Consider the following 20,413-nt stretch of genomic DNA (forward strand, 5'->3'; position numbering starts at 1 on the left):
TTAGATTTGGCAGTCAAGAAAGTGGTAATTATTATACTAACTTTGGAGAGAGAAGTTTCACTTGAATGATGGTGTTGGGAGTTAGAATCTAGACTATTAAGAAGAGAATGAAAGGAAAGGAAGAAGCATTTATTGTAGCCAGCCTTCTCAAGGAGTTTAGCTACAAAAGTGAGAAGAGGCACGGGATGATAGCCAGTGTACATGGACAGATCAGAGGAAGTTTTTTGAGGATGGAGGAGACAAGGGCATGTTTGTAGTAGAGAAGTAGCCAATGAGAGAAAGAGCCAAGGAGACAAGAAGAATAAAGATGAATGAGAGTATGAGAATCATGGAGGGGACAAACTGCTGGAGAAGGCAGGATGGAAGTCGATTTCTCATGCTTGGAGACGGTTTTGCCTTGTCAAAGAGAAGGGTGACCACTTCACTTGAGACTAGGGGAAGGAGATAGTAGGAGACAGTGAAATGGAAAGAAAAATGAGAAAAAAGGGAGCTCTCAGAGAACGACTTCAATTTTTTTCAGTGAAATATGAGGCAAGTTTTTAAGATTAGAGAGTGAGGGAGAGGAAGCCATGGGAGGTTTAAGCAGAGATGAAAAGGTTTGGAGGAGCCTCCATGGTGAATGGGATAATGAGGGAATTGTGAATAATAAAAGGATGATAGGACCAGACTAGGCCAGGCCAGACCAATGGGGCAAGGTGGTTCAGTGGAAAGAAATCTAGATTTGTATCCATTGACACCTTCCCTCTGAGATTATCTTCCATTTGTACTGCATGTATCTTGTATGCAGTTTTTTTTTTTCTTTTTGAATATTGTTCTCACCCCCTAAACAGAATGTGAGCTCCTTGTGGGCACAGACTGCTCTAAATCTCTGTGATTTTCCGGGAGGTATTCTTTTCACCCACCAAAAACATTACCTATCTTCACTGCTGAGAAGCTGACTCAAAATCAAGGAAGTGAACTCGAGAATTTGGCTTATAGGAGAGTTTTATTCTCTCTCCCCATTCACAATGGAGGGAATTTGATTTAGAAGACAAGTTGAGTAGAAAAAAGAAGGGAGGGAGAGAGAGTGAAAGAGCAAAAGTTGAACATTACCTTAGAATAAAAATGAGGGATTTCATTCCAGCCCTGTCTTTCATGTCCTTTGTGCCAGGAATATTGTTCATGCAATTTGTATAACCCTGACATCTGTCTCCTCTCTTAACCATCCTATCTCCTAATGGATGCTAAGCAGAGGGAGGAAAAGAGCCTCTAATTTATTTGTTATAGAGGACATCTAGCTAAGGAAACTCCTTTTAACAATGCATGCTGGTTCCTTCTCTGAACTTTATAATATTTTGCCCATTGCCATGTCCTTCAGATTAACTATGATATGACTTATTGATGATTTATTCCTTTGGCCAGTCACTAAGTGTTTGTTACCTTTTCTTAACAGCTGGCGAGTGAGGGAGCCACTCTGAAGGATGGGGAGTGGATGAATGGCACAGTTATTGTTGACAGTACAGTAGGCAATGATACTCTATTTCTTGTCACATGGACAGCACAACAACCCCAAATGTTTATTTCAGATCCCAGTGGGAAAACGTATAATAATTTTCTAGTGGATACAAACTCCAAAATGGCGTACCTCCAAATACCAGACACTGCCAAGGTAAGATTTTCTATGTTTTCCTAAAATTTCCAGAAAATGGAGGCAAGACTTTAACATCAGCATTACAACTTTGTAATTATTCTTCAGGGACAACAGTTCTCTTTTTAACTAAAAAAGCTTGTTCTCTTAGAAATGTGAAGAATTGACCACCAAAAGCAAAAGTTTAAAAAATTTTACTGTAGCAACAAAGGAACTGTTAGAAAGTGTATCAGGAGGGCAAAAATTGGGTTTGAACACAAGGAGGGCAGACCAGAAAGTTAGAGAATCTTTTCTGACTGGTGGGAACATACTTATGACATCCAACTTCCCCATTCAGAATTTTAGACCCCATATACTCTGACATCCAAAATTTTCACCTTACTTCTGAGGAGAAAAGTCTTTCAGGTTACATTGTTCATGCCAAAGGTTTTAATAGTAACTGGTATTAAGTATACCCTGCCCTCACAAGGAAGAATGATTTGAAATGACTGTCACAGCTGATAGAGAAGCAAAGTCACACAAACTCTCTAGCAGAAGGCTTTCCTGAACTTCACTTGTATAAATCAGACAAGATGTTAAGACAGATAATGGGTAACAGAGAAGGCAGGTAGGGCAGGTCTTAACACTGTTTTGCTTTAATGAATTTCTATTGGATTTTTCAGGATGGAATTTGGACATACAATCTTAAGTCAAGTGCACAAACCCTGACTCTGACAGTAACATCTCGTGCTGCAAATTCTAATGTACCTCCCATTACAGTGGATTCTAAAATGAATAAAGCTAACAACACCTTCCCTAATCCAATGATTGTTTACGCACAAGTTCGCCAAGGATCCCTGCCTGTTATAGGAGCCACAGTAACAGCCCTCATAGAATCAGCTGATGGGAGAACAGAGACTCTGGAACTTCTGGATAATGGTGCAGGTAACATCCTCCATAATAACCTCAAAGTTCTTTCTCTTTTAAGAAAGAACTTATTTTTTCCTTTTTTAATATTTTTCCAATTACATGTAAAAACTATTTTTAACATTAATTTTTATAAAATTTTGAGTTGCAAATTTTCTCCCTCCTTTTTTCCCTCCAACTTCTCCAAGAAAGGCATTTGATATGCATTCTATGTGTTCAGTCATGTAAAACCTATTTTTATATTGGTTAGGTAGTGAAAGAATAGTTTGTAAAAAATTATCATTTGCAAAAGGAAAAAAAAAACATGAAAAAAATGAAGAACGGGGAAAGAGTATGCTTTGATCAACATTCAGACTCCATCAATTCCTGTCTGGATATGGATCGCATTTTAAACTCATGAGTCTTTTGGAATTGTCTTGGATCACTATATTGCTGAGAAAAGCTAAGTCAATCATAGTTGATCATCATGCTATGTTGCTGTACTGTCTACAATATGCTCCTGTTTCTGCTTACTTTACTTTGTATCAGTTTGTGCAAGTACTTTCAGGTGTTTCTGAAATCTGCCTGCACATCATTTTTTTAGTAGCACAGCAGTACTCCATTACATTCATACATCAGAACTTGTTCAGACATTCCCCAACTGACAGCATGCCCTCAATTTCGAATTCTTTGCCACTACCAAATGAGGTGCTACAAATATTTTTTTACATATAGGTCCTTTTGCCCTTTTTATGATCTCTCTGAGATACAGACCTACTAACAGTATTTGCTGGACCCAAGGGCATGCAATGTACCCTTTAGGCATAGTTCAAAATTCCTCTTCAGAATGCTTGGATCTGTTCACTACTCTATCAGCAGTACATTAGTGTCTCAATTTTCTCACATGCTCTTCAACATTTATTATTATCATTTTCCTTTTCTATCATATTAGTAAATCTCGTAGGTATGAGGTGATACCTCTCTAATCAATGTTGATTTAGAGCATTTTTATATGACTATAGACAACTTTAATTTCTTCATATGAAAACTGCCTATTCATATTGTTGGACATTTTTCAACTAGGGAATGACTTGTATTTTTATAAATTTGACTCATTTCTCTATGTATCTGAGAAATGAGGCCTTTATCAGAGATACTTGCTGTAAAATTTTTTCCCCAATTTTCTACTTTCCTTATAATCTTGACTGCATTAGTTTTGTTTGTGCAAAAATGTTTAAATTTTATTTGAAATTATCTATTTTAATTCTCTTAATCTGTTCTATCCCTTGTTTAGTAATAAATTCTTCCCTTATCCAAAGATCTGAAAGGTAAAATTTTCCATGCTCCCCTAATCTCCTTATGGTATCATCCTTTATGTTTAAATGGCATACACACTTTGACCTTATCAAGAGTATATAGTGTAAGATACTGTTCTATCCTCTATACCTTGTTTCTCTCAATTGGCTTTCCAGTTTTTCCAGTTTCTCAAATGTTGAGTTCTTGTCCCAGAATCTGGGGTCTCTGGGTTATTCAACACTAAATTCCTATTGTCATTTACCACTGTATCTTGTGTACTTAATCTACTCCACTGATCCACCACTCTATTTCTTAGCTAGAACCAGTCTATTTTGATGATTTCTGTTTGGTAATGTGGTTTGGGATCTGAAACAGTAAGGTCACCTTCCTTCACATTTTTTTTTCATTGAATTCCTTTACACTGACCTTTTGTTCTTCCAGATGAATTCTTTTATTATTTTTTTTAATTTTATACAATCATTTTAAGTAATTTCATTGGTATGGCACTGAATAAGTAAAGTAAAGCAGAAATGACATTTTTATTATATTGGCTTGTCCTACTCATGAGCAATTAGTATTTCTGTAATTGTTTAAATCAGACTTTATTGGTGTGAAAAGTGTTTTGCAATTGTGTTCATAAAGTTTCCAGGTTTGTCTTGGCAGGTAAACTCCCCTTATTTTAAATGGAATTACTCTTTCTATCCTTTTCTGCGGGACTTGGTTGATAATATATAGAAATGCTGATGCTTTATGTGAGTTCATTTAATATCCTGCAACATTGCTGATGTTGCTAATTATTTCAAGAACTTTTTTAGCTAATTCTGTAAGATTCTCTCAGTGTACTATCAAACCACCTGTAAAGAGTTATCATTTCTTCTTCATTTACTATTCTAATTTCTTTCATTTCTTTTTCTTTTCTTATTCCTTTAGTTAGTTAGCATTTCTACTACAATACTGAACAGTGGCAATAATAGGTATGCATGCCTCATGCCTTATCTTACTGGGAAGGCTACTAGCTTATCCTGATTACAGATAATTACTTACTGATGGTTTTAGATCAATATGACTTACCACTTTAAGGAAAGCCCCATTGATTCCTATATTTTCCAGTGTTTTTAACAGGAAAGAGTGTTGTATTTTGTCACAATTATTTTTTGTATCTATGGAGATAATCATATGATTTTTGTCATTTTTCTTATATATGGTCAGTTATGCTGATAGTTTTCCTAAAAATGAACCAGCCCCGCATTCCTGGTATAAATCCCATCCAGTCATAGTATATGATCTTTGGCATATATTGTTGTCATCTCTTTGCTAAGAATTTTCTTTAAAATATCTGCATCAGTGTTCATTAGCATTCCTAATAGGAAATCACTAATACCTTTTCTTGCTAAAAGGGAAGAGTCAGGCTCATAAGTTTTTTATTTGAGAAACCTTAACAAAATAAAATGAAAATTACCATGATATAGTGGAAACAATCACTGGTCACTCACTTTGGAAACATAAGCTGTTTCCTCTTGGGCAGTCACAATCTCACTGGATCTCAGTTTCTACAAAGTGAGGGGTTGGATTCAGGGACATCAAAGATCCCTTCCAACTCATGATCCCTGAAAAACATGTTTCATTATTCCCTTTGAAAGAAATTCTGGGTCTATGCAAAAGTTTTCTTCCTTACCCCCTTTCATGAATAAGGAATCTCTTCCTTCCTCACCTCTGATTCTTGGAATCCCTAGTCCACTTTACAACACAAATCAGGTCCCATCTCCTACACAAGATTTCTCCTGATTTCCCCTAAAAGCTATTTCCCTCTCTAATCTCCTCCCCACCAAACTACTTGGCATTTACCTTGTGCTGACTTGGTTATTGACCTTTCCCCTACTGATCTTTGTTTGAATTATGTCTTCCAAGATAGATGTAATCTCCTTGAGGACAGGGTCTGTTTCCTTCATGTTAATGTGTCTCTAGCTTACTGAATTTAAATGAATGTCCAGGAAGACTGTTTACCTGGAAACATAAGTGGCCCCCTAGTTAGCAAAGAACCTTTTAGTCTTAGAAAAAGTGCATAACCTATGGACAAACAAGCAATCAAGGCTCTCCCTTAGGTCACAGGGGAATCCAGTAACTTGGCTTAGGTGAACCCCTATAACATAGCAGAGAAGGGTCCACAGAAGACTACAACCAGATATCAAACAAATTTTAAAGGTATTTGGCAAAAGGCCAATTCAAAGTCACTACACTAGGGAAATACTTTAGAGCAGTGGCTCCCAAATTTTTCCATGATCCCCGGAGAGGAAGAACAATTTCACATTGACCAAACATCAGCACCACTCTGACCCTCTCCTCAATTCATCCCCTCCAGGGAATGGGCTATGTAGACAGCCTTCAACAATGATGTCTCTACACCTTGAAATTTCTGTGCACTATGTGCACATACCCTCTTAGCATTATGTGTGGTATCCATTTAATAAAAATGTATGGATTTGAGAGGAACTTATTAAATTGCTACTAAGGTAAGGTACAATGTGGGGAACTAGGGATACATTAATAAACAATAAGTAATCCCTGCCCTTAAGGAACTTAACAATCAAACAGGCTGAAGACAACATGTGCACACAGAGATAAACAGAAAGTATATACAAGGTAAATTCAAAGTACTTAGGGTGTGGAAGACGATAGGAAAGGAACTAATAAATAGGGGGAATGTGGAAGATCTCCCTGTATAGGAAAGGATAACTGAGCTATGCCTAAAAGGAAGCTATGGATTCCAAGAGCCCAAGGAGAGAAAGGAGCACATTCAAAAAACAGGAGGCCACTGAGTCACTTAAGCAAAGGCACAGAAGTGAGAGAATGAAGGACATGTACAGGACACATTAGTCTGCCAGTCTGACTGGAATGGAGATCACATGAGAGGGAGTAACAGAAAATGATACTACAAAGGCAGGTAGGAGCTAAATTATGGAGAGATTTAAAAACTGACAAGATTTCTACAGAGGTAATGGGGGGCAGTTGAAGATTTTTGCATAGTAAGCTCACATGTTGAGATCTATGTTTTAGGATTATTGCAAAGGCATGAGACTGCAGGCAGGAAGACCACTTAGGAGACTATTATAATCATTCAAATGCCTGAAGTAGAGTAGAGCTGTACGAGTAGAAAAAAAAGAGATTGATTCAAGAGATGATATAGAGGTGGAACTGACAAGACTTGGCAAATGGATGGATATGGAGGTTGAGAGAAAAGGAAGAGACATGGGTTGAATATTGCCTCATACACTAACTAGCTCCTTGACTATGGAAAAAGTCATTTAACTAATATAAATTTGAGTATCTTCATTTGTATAAGGGTACAATAATATTTTTCATTGGAGGTATGCTGGTAAATGTTTAGGAAAAGGCTTTCTAGGGGGAAAAGTACACACGACACACTTCTAAGTTTAATCACCATCACTTTCTTAAATGTAGACAATCAACCAAAGAATAAATCAAGCTCCAACACTGAACAAGTTCTCTTCTACAAGTTGACTCTAGCACACCACTGTATTTTACTTAACTTCCAGGGTTGCTGGGTAATTCCAATGATATCATGTTCATAATAAGCTTTGAAAACTCTCAAGAATTTTATAAATATGTGTGTTTGTGTGTAGAAATGGGACAGAGGTACATACACACACATCCACATGGGCACACACACACACACAGAAGTGTCTATTGTCTTCCAATGTTCAAGTGTATTCTTGAGAATTTATATGTTCATTAATTATGACACTGCTTATTAACTCCTTTATTTTACACAAAGGTGCTGATGCTTACAAGAATGATGGTGTCTATTCAAGGTACTTCACAGCCTACAAAACAAATGGTCGATATACCTTAAAAGTGAGAGCTCTGGGAGGAGCAAATACTCAAAGGTCAAGACCCCTAGTGAATGGAGCCTTATATGTACCAGGCTGGGTAGAGAATGGTAAGGCACCTCCCATAACAAAAATAAGGTGTTGTCTTGAAACAAAGGCAAGAGGGAATCTTACTGAACTCTGACACATCTTGGATCTCAAACTAAAGATTGCTCATCCATTACAGAGCTTTTTGAAGGAGCTGGGGCCCTTTAGCCCAAAGGACAAAAGACTTGTCTGTCAAGTAGTGGAAGGGATCTCCCAAGTAAGGGAGATTAGACTTGTTCTGCCTGGCCCAGAGGGCAGAGCCAAGCTGCAAAGAGGAAGATTTAGACTTGACAGAAGAAAAACAACCCTGCTTTCCCACAGTGAGCTGCTCCCACAGAGAGTTCCCCTCACTAGATGGGCTTCAAGTCCAGTCTGGGTGACTTCTCAGCTTTGTTGTAGAGGGGGTTCTTTTCACATAATATGAACTAGATGGCCATTTGGGTGCCTTGAAACTCTGAGGTTCTTCAGTTCTGCAATTGAGAGGCTACCTACCAGTGCATCTTACTGTAACTCCAGTATGTCTGTCCTACACACAAAATTCAACAGATCAGTGTAACACAAGGAAGTCCCAATGCATATGCAACTATTGGAAGAATAAAATTTTTAAGCTTTAAATATTCCGTATTGCCCACAGACACAAATACTTAGGTAGAATTAGAAAGGTTAAGGCTAAGTATTGCAGCATCTAAGAACTGCAAGGGATCTCCATGGCTTCTGGACCAACCCATTCCTGGAGCAGGAATCCCTTCTATAGAATTCTGTCCCCATCCTCTGTTTGAAGCTCTATGGTGATGGAGTCACCCACTGAAAAAGTCTATTCTACCTTAGAATATTTCTAATTGCTTCACTGCAACTTTGGTGTTGTAGCTTACACTGATCCACATTGATCAAAATCAGGCCAGTTCCAGCCGCTCCACTCTTACCCACCTACAGAAGAGGAACAGGGCATTATTGGGTCAAGCTGGCAGAAAAATGGCAAGGGAAGATCTGCCCTGGATAACGGTTTGGCCAACCAAGGGTTTCTAAGCAAGAGAAAGTGGACAGTATTGCTATTAATAACAAGATAAGTCATAATGAACTGGCCCTGAGGATATCAGTAATCATGTTTATTCCTGAGTCCATGTCAACAAAATAATACAAGCAACTGACTTTAATGAACTTTCATGTTCCCCTTGGTATAAGCATCCTGAATCAGCACTCTGTTTGTCCCAAGTAATGGCTTTGCTGAGAAGAAAAATGACTGACTGTATAGGATGCTAAGAGGAGGGTGAGATAATAATGATAAAAATAACAGCTAACATTTATATGGCACTTGCTATGTGCCAGGTACTTTACAGTTATTTCACTTTATTCTCAGAACAACCCTAGGAAGTAGGTGCTATTATTATTCCCATTTTACAATCAAAGAAACTCAGGCAGACAGAGGTTAAGTGACTTGCCCATTAAGTGTCTGAGGCCACATTTAAGTTCGGCTGGGCCTAACTCCAGGCCCACCCCTCTGGGCATTATGGCTCCCCCTAGTGCCTAGGCTAGGTACTGGGATAATAAACAACAGAAATCCACAACATTCCTGTGGAATTGACTATGAAGGACAAAATGACTGGTGTTTTTCTTTCCCTCTGTGCAGGTGAAATCAAAATGAATCCACCAAAACCTGAAATTAGTGAAGATGAAATTCAAGCAAACATTCAAAGTTTCAGCAGAACAGCTTCAGGAGGTTCATTTATACTATCAAATATTCCAGCTAACTCTATACCTGACATGTTCCCACCAAGTCAGATTACTGACCTGGAGGCTAATATTGAAGATGATCACATTAATCTGACCTGGACAGCCCCTGGGGATAACTATGACGTGGGACAAGGTAAGAATGCCATTCACTTTTGACTCAGAGCCAAATGCTATCACTGGTAATGCAGAAAAGGAAAAAAAATGAGGAACTGGCTTTAAAAGAACAAAATTAATAGATCCTAAAAACAATGATTTTAAAACCAATTTTCTGACTAAATCAACAATACCTGATTTGAGAAAAAGTCATTCAAAACTCTGAAACAGCAAAGGTCTAACATAACTGAGCCCTGAAAAATGAAAGTTAGACTTGATAAGCTGACAAGGAAATAATTCAGAGATATAACCCTTATCTTATTCATAGCATTTGTATGGGAAGGGTCTGGAAGTGGGATACAGAAAATCATGATTCCAGAATTACAGTCTCCACTAGGCCTTTCTTTAGCCATGACTTTGAAGACTGAGTAATAAGGGCATCTGGAGTAGCTCTATTTGACATCCAACATCCATACAGGTAGGGATCCAAATCCATTCAGTCTGGTTAGTTTCTTACAAAACATTAAACACTATCCAGAGGCACATGGAGGTATCTTGTTCAGTTTTCCCCTAGGGATTACTTTTGGTATCTGCTTGACAAAATTCCTAGAGAATGCCTCTATGTCCCCAGCAGGGCCCATGGTCCTCATCCTGAGCCAACAATCTCTTCTCTTTTTAGCACAACAGTATATTATAAAAATGAGTAAAGAGATCCTCAAACTAAGAGAAGATTTTGACACTGCTCTCCAAGTGAACACTACTGACCTCATCCCAAAAGATGCCAATTACAAGGAAGTCTTCGTGTTCAAACCAGAAAATTTTACAATAGAAAATGGCACCACCATCTTCCTTGCTATTAAGGCAGCTGATAAAGCCAACTTAACATCACCTTTATCAAACATAGCTCAGGTATCTCGGTTCATTCCTTCAGAACCTTCCAGTTCTGTTGGGACTAGCGTTTCCACAATAGTGCTGTCTGTGGTTGGTGCAGTTGCAGCTCTTGCTATCATTATAACTGTCACACTGTGTGTTCTGAAGAAGAAACAAAGGTAACAAGACTAAAGATGGAAGGATAACAAGATCAGCACAAAATAAAAAAATTCTCTGAAATTTGTGGACTGATTGTATATTTGGACACAAACATTCTTAAAGCAAATTATACATTTAATATTAAAGAAACAAATGGACTAACTATAAATATTTGGGAAACATATTTAAGATAAAAATATAAAAGTGTGAGCATCCTTTTCATTCATTAATTCATATTTTAATTTGCTGATAAATAAAGGTAATCTTTCATATATATGCCTGAATATGTTTTTATTTGATTCTAAGAGATGTAGGAATTGAAAAATACAATGGTAACTAATCTGAAGCAAGGAGCTAAAAACTCTTAAAATGTATCTTCTCTTTGATGAGTTCACTAGGACAGCTATGAAGAAAATGAGAACTGTTTGGAAAGCAAGAGGACTGTTTCAGTCAAGGAAGCTGTTAATGAGATAGCTGTAAAAGAAAGAACTGCCCCCCAAACTTCACCAACTATTCAATCTGCTATATCTCCAAATCTATGAGGGTACCAGGATACCTGGGGATCTTTTCATAGTGTGAAGCCAGCAAAGCCAGACCCACAGAAAGAGAAAGTATTTAATAAAGATGATCAGAACAGAGCAATAGAATAAAGTGTCTGAACAGCATGGGGGAGTGAGGGCTAGCTGTGAGGTCCAGGAGAGTGCTAAGTCCTGCCACTGACAAATACCAGCTGTGTAAATCACTTTTCTGTGACCCAGGCAGCAGATGAATACTTCAAGTTGCAGAAGAACTGTTGGTCTACACTTGTGGAGGGAACATCTCTCCAGGAACTCTCTACACCAGTAAATTTATGGGCTTGCTGTTTTTATTTAAGATTAAAATTAGTCAATAAGGGGAACGCTGACTCTCTAGGGACCAAAGTGAGACCTGACCTATTTTACGAAGGAAACTCGTGTCCTCAGACCTGTAAGTTATATGTGTAACACTCCTGTTCTAGTAGGAACTGGGTGGGAAAGGGAAATATTCTACTTCCCATCCAAATAGCTTCCATCTGAAATCATAACTGAAGGCAAAAGTGGGAGCCCCTTATAATCTCCCCTGAACTCACATGGGCTAGTCCTACAGTGACAGATTAAGTGTCCATCAACAAGCTACACTCAAAACTTCCAGAAGCTGGGGGGAGGAGGGGTGGAGCCAAGACTGCAGAGTAGAAGGACAGACCTCCTCTAACTGTCCTACCCATAGCCCATAAAATACCTGTAAAAAATGACTCTAAATGAATTATAGAGTAGCAGAAACCACAAAATGACAGAGTGAAAGAGATTTCCAGTCCAAGGCAGCTTGGAAAGCCAACAGGAAAGGTCTATTGCACCAAGCTTGGAGTGGAGCACAACTCAGACTTGGCCACATAGCACAGCACGGACAGGATTGGAGCAGGCTTCAGGGTGTGGAATCACAGGTAGCAGCTGTGGTTCCCAGATTTCTCAACCCAAAAATGCCAAAGACAGCTTCAAAGATCAGTAAAAAGGCTCTTTCACTTGGGTGAGGAGGGAGCATGGTCTGACCCCAGCCCCAGGGCAGCACTTTTGGAGCCCTCAGCCTAAAGACCCTGGGGGAATCTGGCTGATCTGGAATTCAGCCCTGAGTGGAGGTCCTGTGGTGAGGGGGAGCACAGGTGAGGTGGAGCTGGTGGTGGCTATGGACAGGGAATACTACTCACAGTTCCAGGGCAGAAAAGAGTGCTTGTGGTTGCTCACAGACCAGAGAGCAGGCCAAGAGAGTTATGTAAACCCCTCTCCCTTGATTGTGCCACCACGGAGGAACTGAGAACTTTCAGGTCCCTAGAGTATACTCTCCACTTGACAAAGGAATCAAAAGTCAAGTAAGTGACTTGGAAAATGCCCAAAAAAGGGGAAAAAAATAAGACTATATAAGGTTACTTTCCTGGTGAACAGGTATTTTCTTCCATCCTTTTGGATGAGGAAGAACAAAGCACACCATCAGAGAAAGACATCAAAGTCAAGGTTTGTAACTAATTCTATTGTTTTCCCAACCTCTGATGCTGCTCCTTTTGTCAATAAAACACATTGCCCTCATTCAAGGTCTTTTGGCTTGCTGAGGAGCTAAAGACCCTTTTCATTGGTAACTGCTAGCTTTACCAAAAAGCTGAATATATGCAGAACTTTGTGCCTCAGTGTACCTTAATTTCAATCACAACACCAAATGTCATCCCTGTTTGCAAAGGGAAAATACTAAAAACAAAATTATTTCTGTTTGTAAAAGACAATATGATTTATTTAGAAGGCCCTAGAAAATCAGCAGAGAGACTGAATGAGATATTTAACAAGTTCAGTAAAATGAAATGATACAAAATTCATACTATATCTACTTCAAAATAAACAAAGAGTGGAAACAAATGATAGAGAATTGTCATACTGCCAAGAAATGCTCAAAATCTATGTAAATGCAATTACTAAACAACTTCTAAAGAAATAAAGTAAATAAACATATTTGGAGAAATACGCACTGCTCATAATTGGCATGTCAACCTTAAAAAAAACTATACTACCTACCTAAATTTATAGATTTAGTGTTAATAAACAAGGGTTACTTTACAGCACTGGACAAAATGGTAACAAAACTCATTTGAATAAACATAAGGTCTAGAATCTTAAGAGAAATAACTTTCATAAATGTAGGAATGAGGAAGACATAATATTTTCCATCATCAAGCTATTATATAATGCAGTAATCAAAGAAACTATTTTGTACTGGTTACAAAACAGAAAAGCATATTAGTGGAAGAAATCAGATAAATAACAACAATGAGAAACAATTAAGGTCAGGATAAAGCAAAAAATATACTCGGGGAAGAAATCTACAATCAATATGATAAGGGTAAGGGACTGGACCTCAGGTTTCACTGGTAAGGCTTCCCAGATGAGGAAACCCTCACCATCTCTGCACCTTATATTGTTAGAGCTGCCTAGAACACTAAGAGGTTGAGTGACATGCGCAGGGTCACAAAGTATGTGTTAGAAATGGACTTGAATCTTGGCTCCAGACTATTTACTATTCCTGAGGAAGAAGATAAACAAGTGGAAAAAGGTATCTTTCTCAATTATTACTGGAGGGTTGGGAGAGGGATTTCCCACCTAGTCTTAATCACTAAATGGGGATTGCCTCAGTCAAACTGAAATCTGTTAAAGACCTTCGCTTAAAAAGGCCAAGGTCTCCCACCGTATCCAAGGCCATCACCAGTCGTCCTGATCTACATCTCACTACTCAACCCAAATGGTTCCTGAAGAGAGATGAAGCTGGTGACTTGACACAGCCCTCCCTCACTTAAATCAATTCACCTGAGTGTCCTGGCATTACCTCCCTGATGTCATGGTCCTCTTCAACAATAAAGGGCAAACAGCAATAACAAGGCTAAGGGGAGAGTTCTTGACCAAAACAGAGGTTGAAGGATAAAACAGAAAAGAGAAATTTTTGACTACATCAAATGTAAAAGGTTTTTTCACAAACTGAATTTATAGAGCTAGCATAAGTAGGCAGCCTGTTAATTGGCGATTTTTTTAAAAGTACCTATGCATCACATGTCTTTCACAAGTCTGATACATAAGATATACACTGAATTAAAATAGCTATTTGAGATAAAGCATTCCTCACTAAAAGAGAAGTGCTCAAAATTTATCAAGTTTTACAAAACAGAACAGCAAAATGACAAAAAAAGAACTGTTCCAAATTCTAAATGGGAAGAATGTACATTAAATCATCCCTGAGGTTTCTCCTCCCTCCCCAAAACTAACAAAGATGACAAAAGATGCAAACAGTCAGTACAAGATCTAGCCTCACTCAGTACATATTTGATTACCTGCTACAAGCTTATAGTTGTTGATGGAAAAAAAGAATCCTTTTATAGACTTTATTGTCTTTTAGTTTTTCATGATCAAGTTTCAAAGAAAATATGGTTTTTAAAATTTGTGGAATATATTTAAGGAGCTGATTTTGGACCCTTTGTATATTTGATGCCCTGACCTTTATGTATTTATTTTATGCACTGCTTGGACTTAGTGTTCATTTTCTACTATGAAATGATTTACTCATACATTTCATTAATTTTGCAGACTTTCCTAGAGATACTTTGTTGTTGTGCAATCATTCAATCATATCCAACTCTTCATGACTCCATAGATTATAGTATGCCATCCTTCCATCCTTCACAACATTATCTCCTGAAGTCTGTCCAAGCTCATGTTCATTGCTTCCATGACACTATCTAGTCAATCTCATCCTCTGCTGTTCCCTTCTTTGGCTTTCAATCTTTCCCAAGATCAGAGTCTATTCCAACGAGTCCCATTTTCTCAATATGTAGCCAAAACATTTACACTTCAGCTTCAGTATTTGTCCTTCCAAAGAATAGTCTGGATTAATTTAAGTACTGCCTGATTTGACCTCCTTGCTTTCCAAGACTCTCAAAAGTCTTCTCTAGCACCACAATTGAAAAGCCTCAAATCTGCAGCATTCAATTTTCCTTATAGTTCAACTTTCACAGCCATACATTACTACTGGAAAAACCACTGCTTTGATTATATAGACTCCTGTTAGTAAGGTTATAGCTCTGCAGATTTTGCCATAGATTTCCTCCCAAGGAACAAGTGTTACTCAATTTCAAGTCTGCAGTCACCATTCTAAGAATATGAAATCTGATACTGCTTCCAATTCTTTTTCACTCTATTTGCCAATAAGGAACGAGACCAGTTACCATGGTCTCAGTTTTTTTAATGTCAAGCTTCAAGCCAGCTTTGACACTCTCCTCTTTCACCCGCATCAAGAGACTTAATTCTTCACTTTCTGCCATCAGAGTGGTATCATCTGTGCATCTGAAATTGTCAATATTTCTCCCAGCAACCTTAATTCCAGAATGAGCTTCATCTAGCCTGGCATTTCACATAATGCACTCTGCCTCTAAGTTAAATAAACAAAGTAACAATACATAACCTCATTGCACTCCCTTTCCAATCTTAAACCAATTAGTTATTTTATGTTCAGTTTTAACTATTGCTTCTTGACCCACATACAAGGTCCTCAGGAGACAAGTAAGATGACTTGGTTCTTCCATCTCTTTGAGGCCTTGCCACATTTTGTTGTGATTCACACAAAGGCTTTAGTAGTCAAACAGAAGTAGATGTTTTGTCTTGTTTTCTGGAACTCCCTTTCTTTCTCCAATGAATGCTGGCAATTTGATTTGTAGTTCATCTTCCTCTTCAAAAACCAGCCTGTATTCCTGTTAATTCTTGGTTCATAGAGGCTGAAGTCTAGCTTGCAGAATCTTAAACATAACCATGTTCCCATGTGAAAAGAGCCTAATTGTTCAGTAACCTGAACAGTCATTGGAATTGCCCTTCTTTAGAACTGGGATATAAACTGATCTTTTCCAATCCAATGGCTACTGTTGAGTTTTCCAAAGTTGCTGGCATACTGGGTGCAGTATTTTCACAGCATCATCTTTTAGAATTTTAAGTAGCTTATCTGGAATTCTGTCACCTCCACTAGTCTTATTGCTAACAATGCTTCCTAAGGTTCATATCACTTCATTCGCCAGGATGTCTGGCTCTAGTTCAATAACCACACCATTGTCCTGAGCAGTTAAGATCTTTCTTGTATAGTTTTTCTGTATATTCTTGTCATCTCTTCTTGATACAAGGCCTTACCATTTTTATCATGCCCATTTTTGCTTGAAACATTTCCTTGATATCTCTAATTTTCTTGAAGACATCTCTCATCTTTCCCATTCTATTGTTTCCTTCTTTTTTGTTTCCGCACTGTTCATTTATGAAAGCCTTATCTCTCCTTGCTTTTCTCTGGCATTCTGCCTTCAATTAATAAGTTTTTCCCTTTCCCCTTTAACTTTCACTTCCTTCTTTCTTCAGCTATCTGTTAAAACCTCATCAGGAAGTCATTTTCCTTTTTTGTTCTTTTCTTTGAAATGTTTTTTGTTGCTGCCTCCTATAGAATATTGCAACCTTCTGCCCATGGTCCTTTAGGAGCTCTACCAGATCTAATACCTTAAATCTATTCATAAGACATATTATTTAGGTCTAACCTAAATGTTTTTCCCTACTTTCCTCAATTTAAGTCTGAATTTCACAACAAAAAATTCATGACCTGAGGCACAGTTAACGTCCAGTTCTTAAAACAGACAGTATTATAGTCCTGAAGTTTGTTTGGGGAAGACTTAAGTATTCCAGGACACTTTAAATTATGGGCCTTCCCACAGAAGGGGCAAGAGAACAAGGCAAGTACTGAGACAGAAAATATGACCCTGTGTGAAAATGAGATTCACTGTGTGATGTATAAAAAGTTCAAGAGACATAGTTTCTGGTTAATGATTTTATTAATAAAGTTAGCATATTATTAATAAAACGATGGTTATTTGGCCATCGCTCTTGTACCAAAGATGAATCATGGAGCCCACTCAATACTTATATGCCCTTGGAAGAGTTGCTGTTCCTGAGGGTAGAAATCAACCCTGAGTGGTTAACAATTAATGAGATAATGAATATCATACTGAAAGGTGAACCTATTCTAATGAAGGTCTGGGGTACTGACTGTGATCACTCAGTCTTACTCAAAGGCTAAGTCACATCACCTGTCTGACAAAAGGAAGAATCCACATTTTCCCAGATTTGTCTGAGTAAAACACAACAGGCCCAGAATTCATCAATGCACCTAACTTTACCTTTTGAACTGATCTGAGTCTCCCTCTCAGTAACCTATATGGGCTGACTTCTGAATGAGGAAGTAGAAAAGGGGAAAAATCTTGGTCCTAATTCAGTAGTTAGTTATTAAATACAAGAATGACATAATCATTTCTCTCAATTGGGTATGAACTAGGAACCATGTAAATGGCAACATCCTATGAGGGCAGTACAAGAACAAAGAAGACACTGCCCTTGACAAACTTAATGGTTTAGATCAGGAATCCTTAGACTTTCTGTGTCATGGACCTTTTCGCCAATATAGTGAAGCCTAGGGACATCTCAGAATGATGTTTTTAAATGCATAAGATAAAATTCATAGAATTACAACAGAAAGTAAATGGTACTGAAAATAAAGATTTCATTTTTTTTTCCATCCAAGTTCAAAGTCCTTGAAATCTGGTCATTTCTGCATTTCGATGGTGGTAGTGAGGCAGTTTCAGGAGTTGTGGAGTGTAAAAAAGAAATATGTGAAAGCTAAAGAAAAATGAGATTTAAGTAACAAATTCAATGCAATAACAGAAGAGAAGTTTTCCAGCTGTACGTGGTCAATTCCTAAGCCAATAGTATAAAGTTCTACAAGACTGCCAGGAAGAAAAGATCACTTGAAGCTGGAAGGTCACTAGAAGGTAAAATGTGAACCTGGATTTGAAGAAGGGGGAGAGGTCAGACAGGCACAGGAGATGATGGAGCTTTTTCGAATGAATGATTACTACTAACGAACTTCCAATAAACTCCTCTCAGACAACAGCCATTGGACCCTTTCTTTCCTTCTTTCCCTTCCAGCCAATCTGATTTATGGATGGGTCCGTAAATTTAGCCAGAAATGGGAAACATGAAGGGAAGGAGGCATTCAGGGTGAGAAGACGTAATGAGAGAATACACCCTGTGGGGGATGGGGCATAAAAGAGCCCAGGGGCTTTCCGTACAGGTGAAAACCGGAAACTGGGAATGCAGATCACGACAGGGGAGAGACTTCCGCAGACCATCCTCAAGACGTTCCTTTGGGGCGTCGAACCTTCCAGACGCCCTCGGCCTGCTCGACACAAAAACGAAAGGAGCGTCGACTGTAACATGGGAACCGCCAGCACCTACCTCGGACTGCACAGCAGGGCTACGGAAATGCGCGCTCCTCTCCCCTCCCCCTCCCGTCCAACTCTGACAACGTCTGACGGAAGCCCGGGGCTCCTTCCCGTCCTCTCAGCGCTTTGCCGAACTCTCCCCTGGGGCGTCTCACCGGAGAAATGTAAAGAGCCGGGCTGGCGGTCACGTGGTGGTGCACGTGGCGGTGCACGTGGCACTTGACGGGGCGGGACTTGCCGGGAACTGGGATGAGTTTGGTGGAGTGCGCATGAGCAGGAGCCTGAGGGCCTTTCTCCTTCCGGGTCACTGACGAAGATTCGCGCTTTCAGGCTGCAAGCCCGGAAGTTCCCTTAGCAGCTCTACCGGGATTGAGCCTAAGGGGCAGGACGGGAAGCCCCGCGAGATGTTCTGAGACTTCTCCCGGGAGAGGGTGAGATGTCAGCTTCCGGTGTGCTGGCCCATCTGCCTTCTCGCGAGATCTCTCAGCTCCCCGCGGAAATGCATCTCTTTCAAAAGTGAGCCTTAGGCCATGCGCAGGAAGCTTTTGCTCTCTGCTCCATCTTGAAAACCCTTTCAAATATTTGAAAATAACCTTTGTGTTCATTCAATCAAACAAAAAGCATCTAATAAATGCAGTTCTATGTACCACTCACTGTGCTTGGTGCTGGAGATAGAAGGGTGGCAACGCGCATACATTGAGCACCTCCTGAGTGCCATGCCCTGTGCCACAGGCCTACAGAATGATCTCATTTGGGACCCTGGGAGGTGGCTGCTGTTACCATTCTCATGTCACAGTGGAGGACATGGAGTCAGAGGTTCAGTGACTTGCCCAAGGTCATGCCTTGGAGGCCATATTTGAACCCACATTTTCTGGACTCCAGTCTCCCAGCTCTGTCCATCCAGCCACTTACAACAAAGAGGGAATTGATCACTGTTGGCAAAGAGTTTGCACTTTAATTGGGGAGATGAGTCCATTTGTAAGCGTTTTTTATAGAATAGATATTCAGAAACAAAATACAAAGTCGTTAATTAAAGACATTCTGAAAGGGAGGGAACAGTGCCAGCAGGTGGAGGTATCAGAGAAGGTTTCATGGAGAAGGTGGTATTTTAGCCTTGACTTGAAGAAAAAAGGGATTAAGTGAGGAGGAAATGCATTCCAGAAGGGGAACACGTGCCCTTCAAAGGCACAGAGGTGAGGGAGAAGGCATCCTGTAGAAGCAACAAAATAATCCAGTTTGGCTGGAACATAGAGTTCAGGAAGAGGGGTAATGTTGAATGAATTAACAAGAAAAGGTTGGGGCCACTGTGGAAAGAGTTTCCAAAACTCAACAGTTGAGTTGATATTTTTTTACTTACAACCAATGGGGAGCCACTAGAGTCTACTTGGTAGAAGCCTAGACTTCAAGAAAATCACATTAGTGGCACTATGGAGGATAGGGTGCAGTAGTGAGAGTCTTGAGGCAGGGAGACTAATTTGGAGTCAATAATCTAGGTGAAAGAGGATGAGGTCCTAAACTAAGATGACTGGAGAGAAGGAGTAAGATATGAGACAGGTTGTGGAGGGAGAAATGATCATATTTGGCCATTTGGGTGGTTATAGGGAGTGAGAGAGAATGCAGAGTCAAGAATAATGCTAAGACTATGAACCCTGAAGATTGAAAGAATGGTGGTGATTGACAGAAATAGAGAAATTTGGAAGAGGATTTTTCTCATAGCACCTCATCATCCAACAAGAAAATCAAGACACAGAGAGGTTAGGTAACTTGACTAAGGTCACACTAAGTTCTCATGCAAAATGCTCCAGGCTTGAAACTTAGGTTACTGGAGTCTACCAATTTCCCAACTCTTACTTGAAAACCCTTTTCAACACAATTACCAGTTAAGGAAGCCAGAACAGCCTAGCTCTGGGGCAGCAGGACAGCTGTAGGTAATAATGTGAGAACCATACCACTGTCTCCTTCACATTGGGG

General features: G+C 39.2%; 1 protein-coding gene across 1 annotated transcript in view; it reads left to right on the plus strand.

The window, feature by feature from the left end:
- The window catches only part of LOC140523216 (calcium-activated chloride channel regulator 1-like), a 48,001-nt gene extending 29,336 nt beyond the window's left edge, over positions 1-18,665 (plus strand). Inside the window, exons 10-16 of the mRNA XM_072638194.1 lie at positions 1,433-1,648; positions 2,290-2,551; positions 7,602-7,766; positions 9,371-9,607; positions 10,247-10,616; positions 11,471-11,562; positions 18,292-18,665. Of these exons, the coding sequence (XP_072494295.1) occupies positions 1,433-1,648; positions 2,290-2,551; positions 7,602-7,766; positions 9,371-9,607; positions 10,247-10,616; positions 11,471-11,562; positions 18,292-18,665 (1,716 nt within the window). The remainder of the gene's footprint in view (positions 1-1,432; positions 1,649-2,289; positions 2,552-7,601; positions 7,767-9,370; positions 9,608-10,246; positions 10,617-11,470; positions 11,563-18,291) is intronic.
- The last annotated feature ends 1,748 nt before the right edge of the window (positions 18,666-20,413 follow it).

The sequence above is a fragment of the Notamacropus eugenii genome, chromosome 2, assembly GCF_028372415.1.
Source record: "Notamacropus eugenii isolate mMacEug1 chromosome 2, mMacEug1.pri_v2, whole genome shotgun sequence".
Lineage (NCBI taxonomy): Eukaryota > Metazoa > Chordata > Mammalia > Diprotodontia > Macropodidae > Notamacropus > Notamacropus eugenii.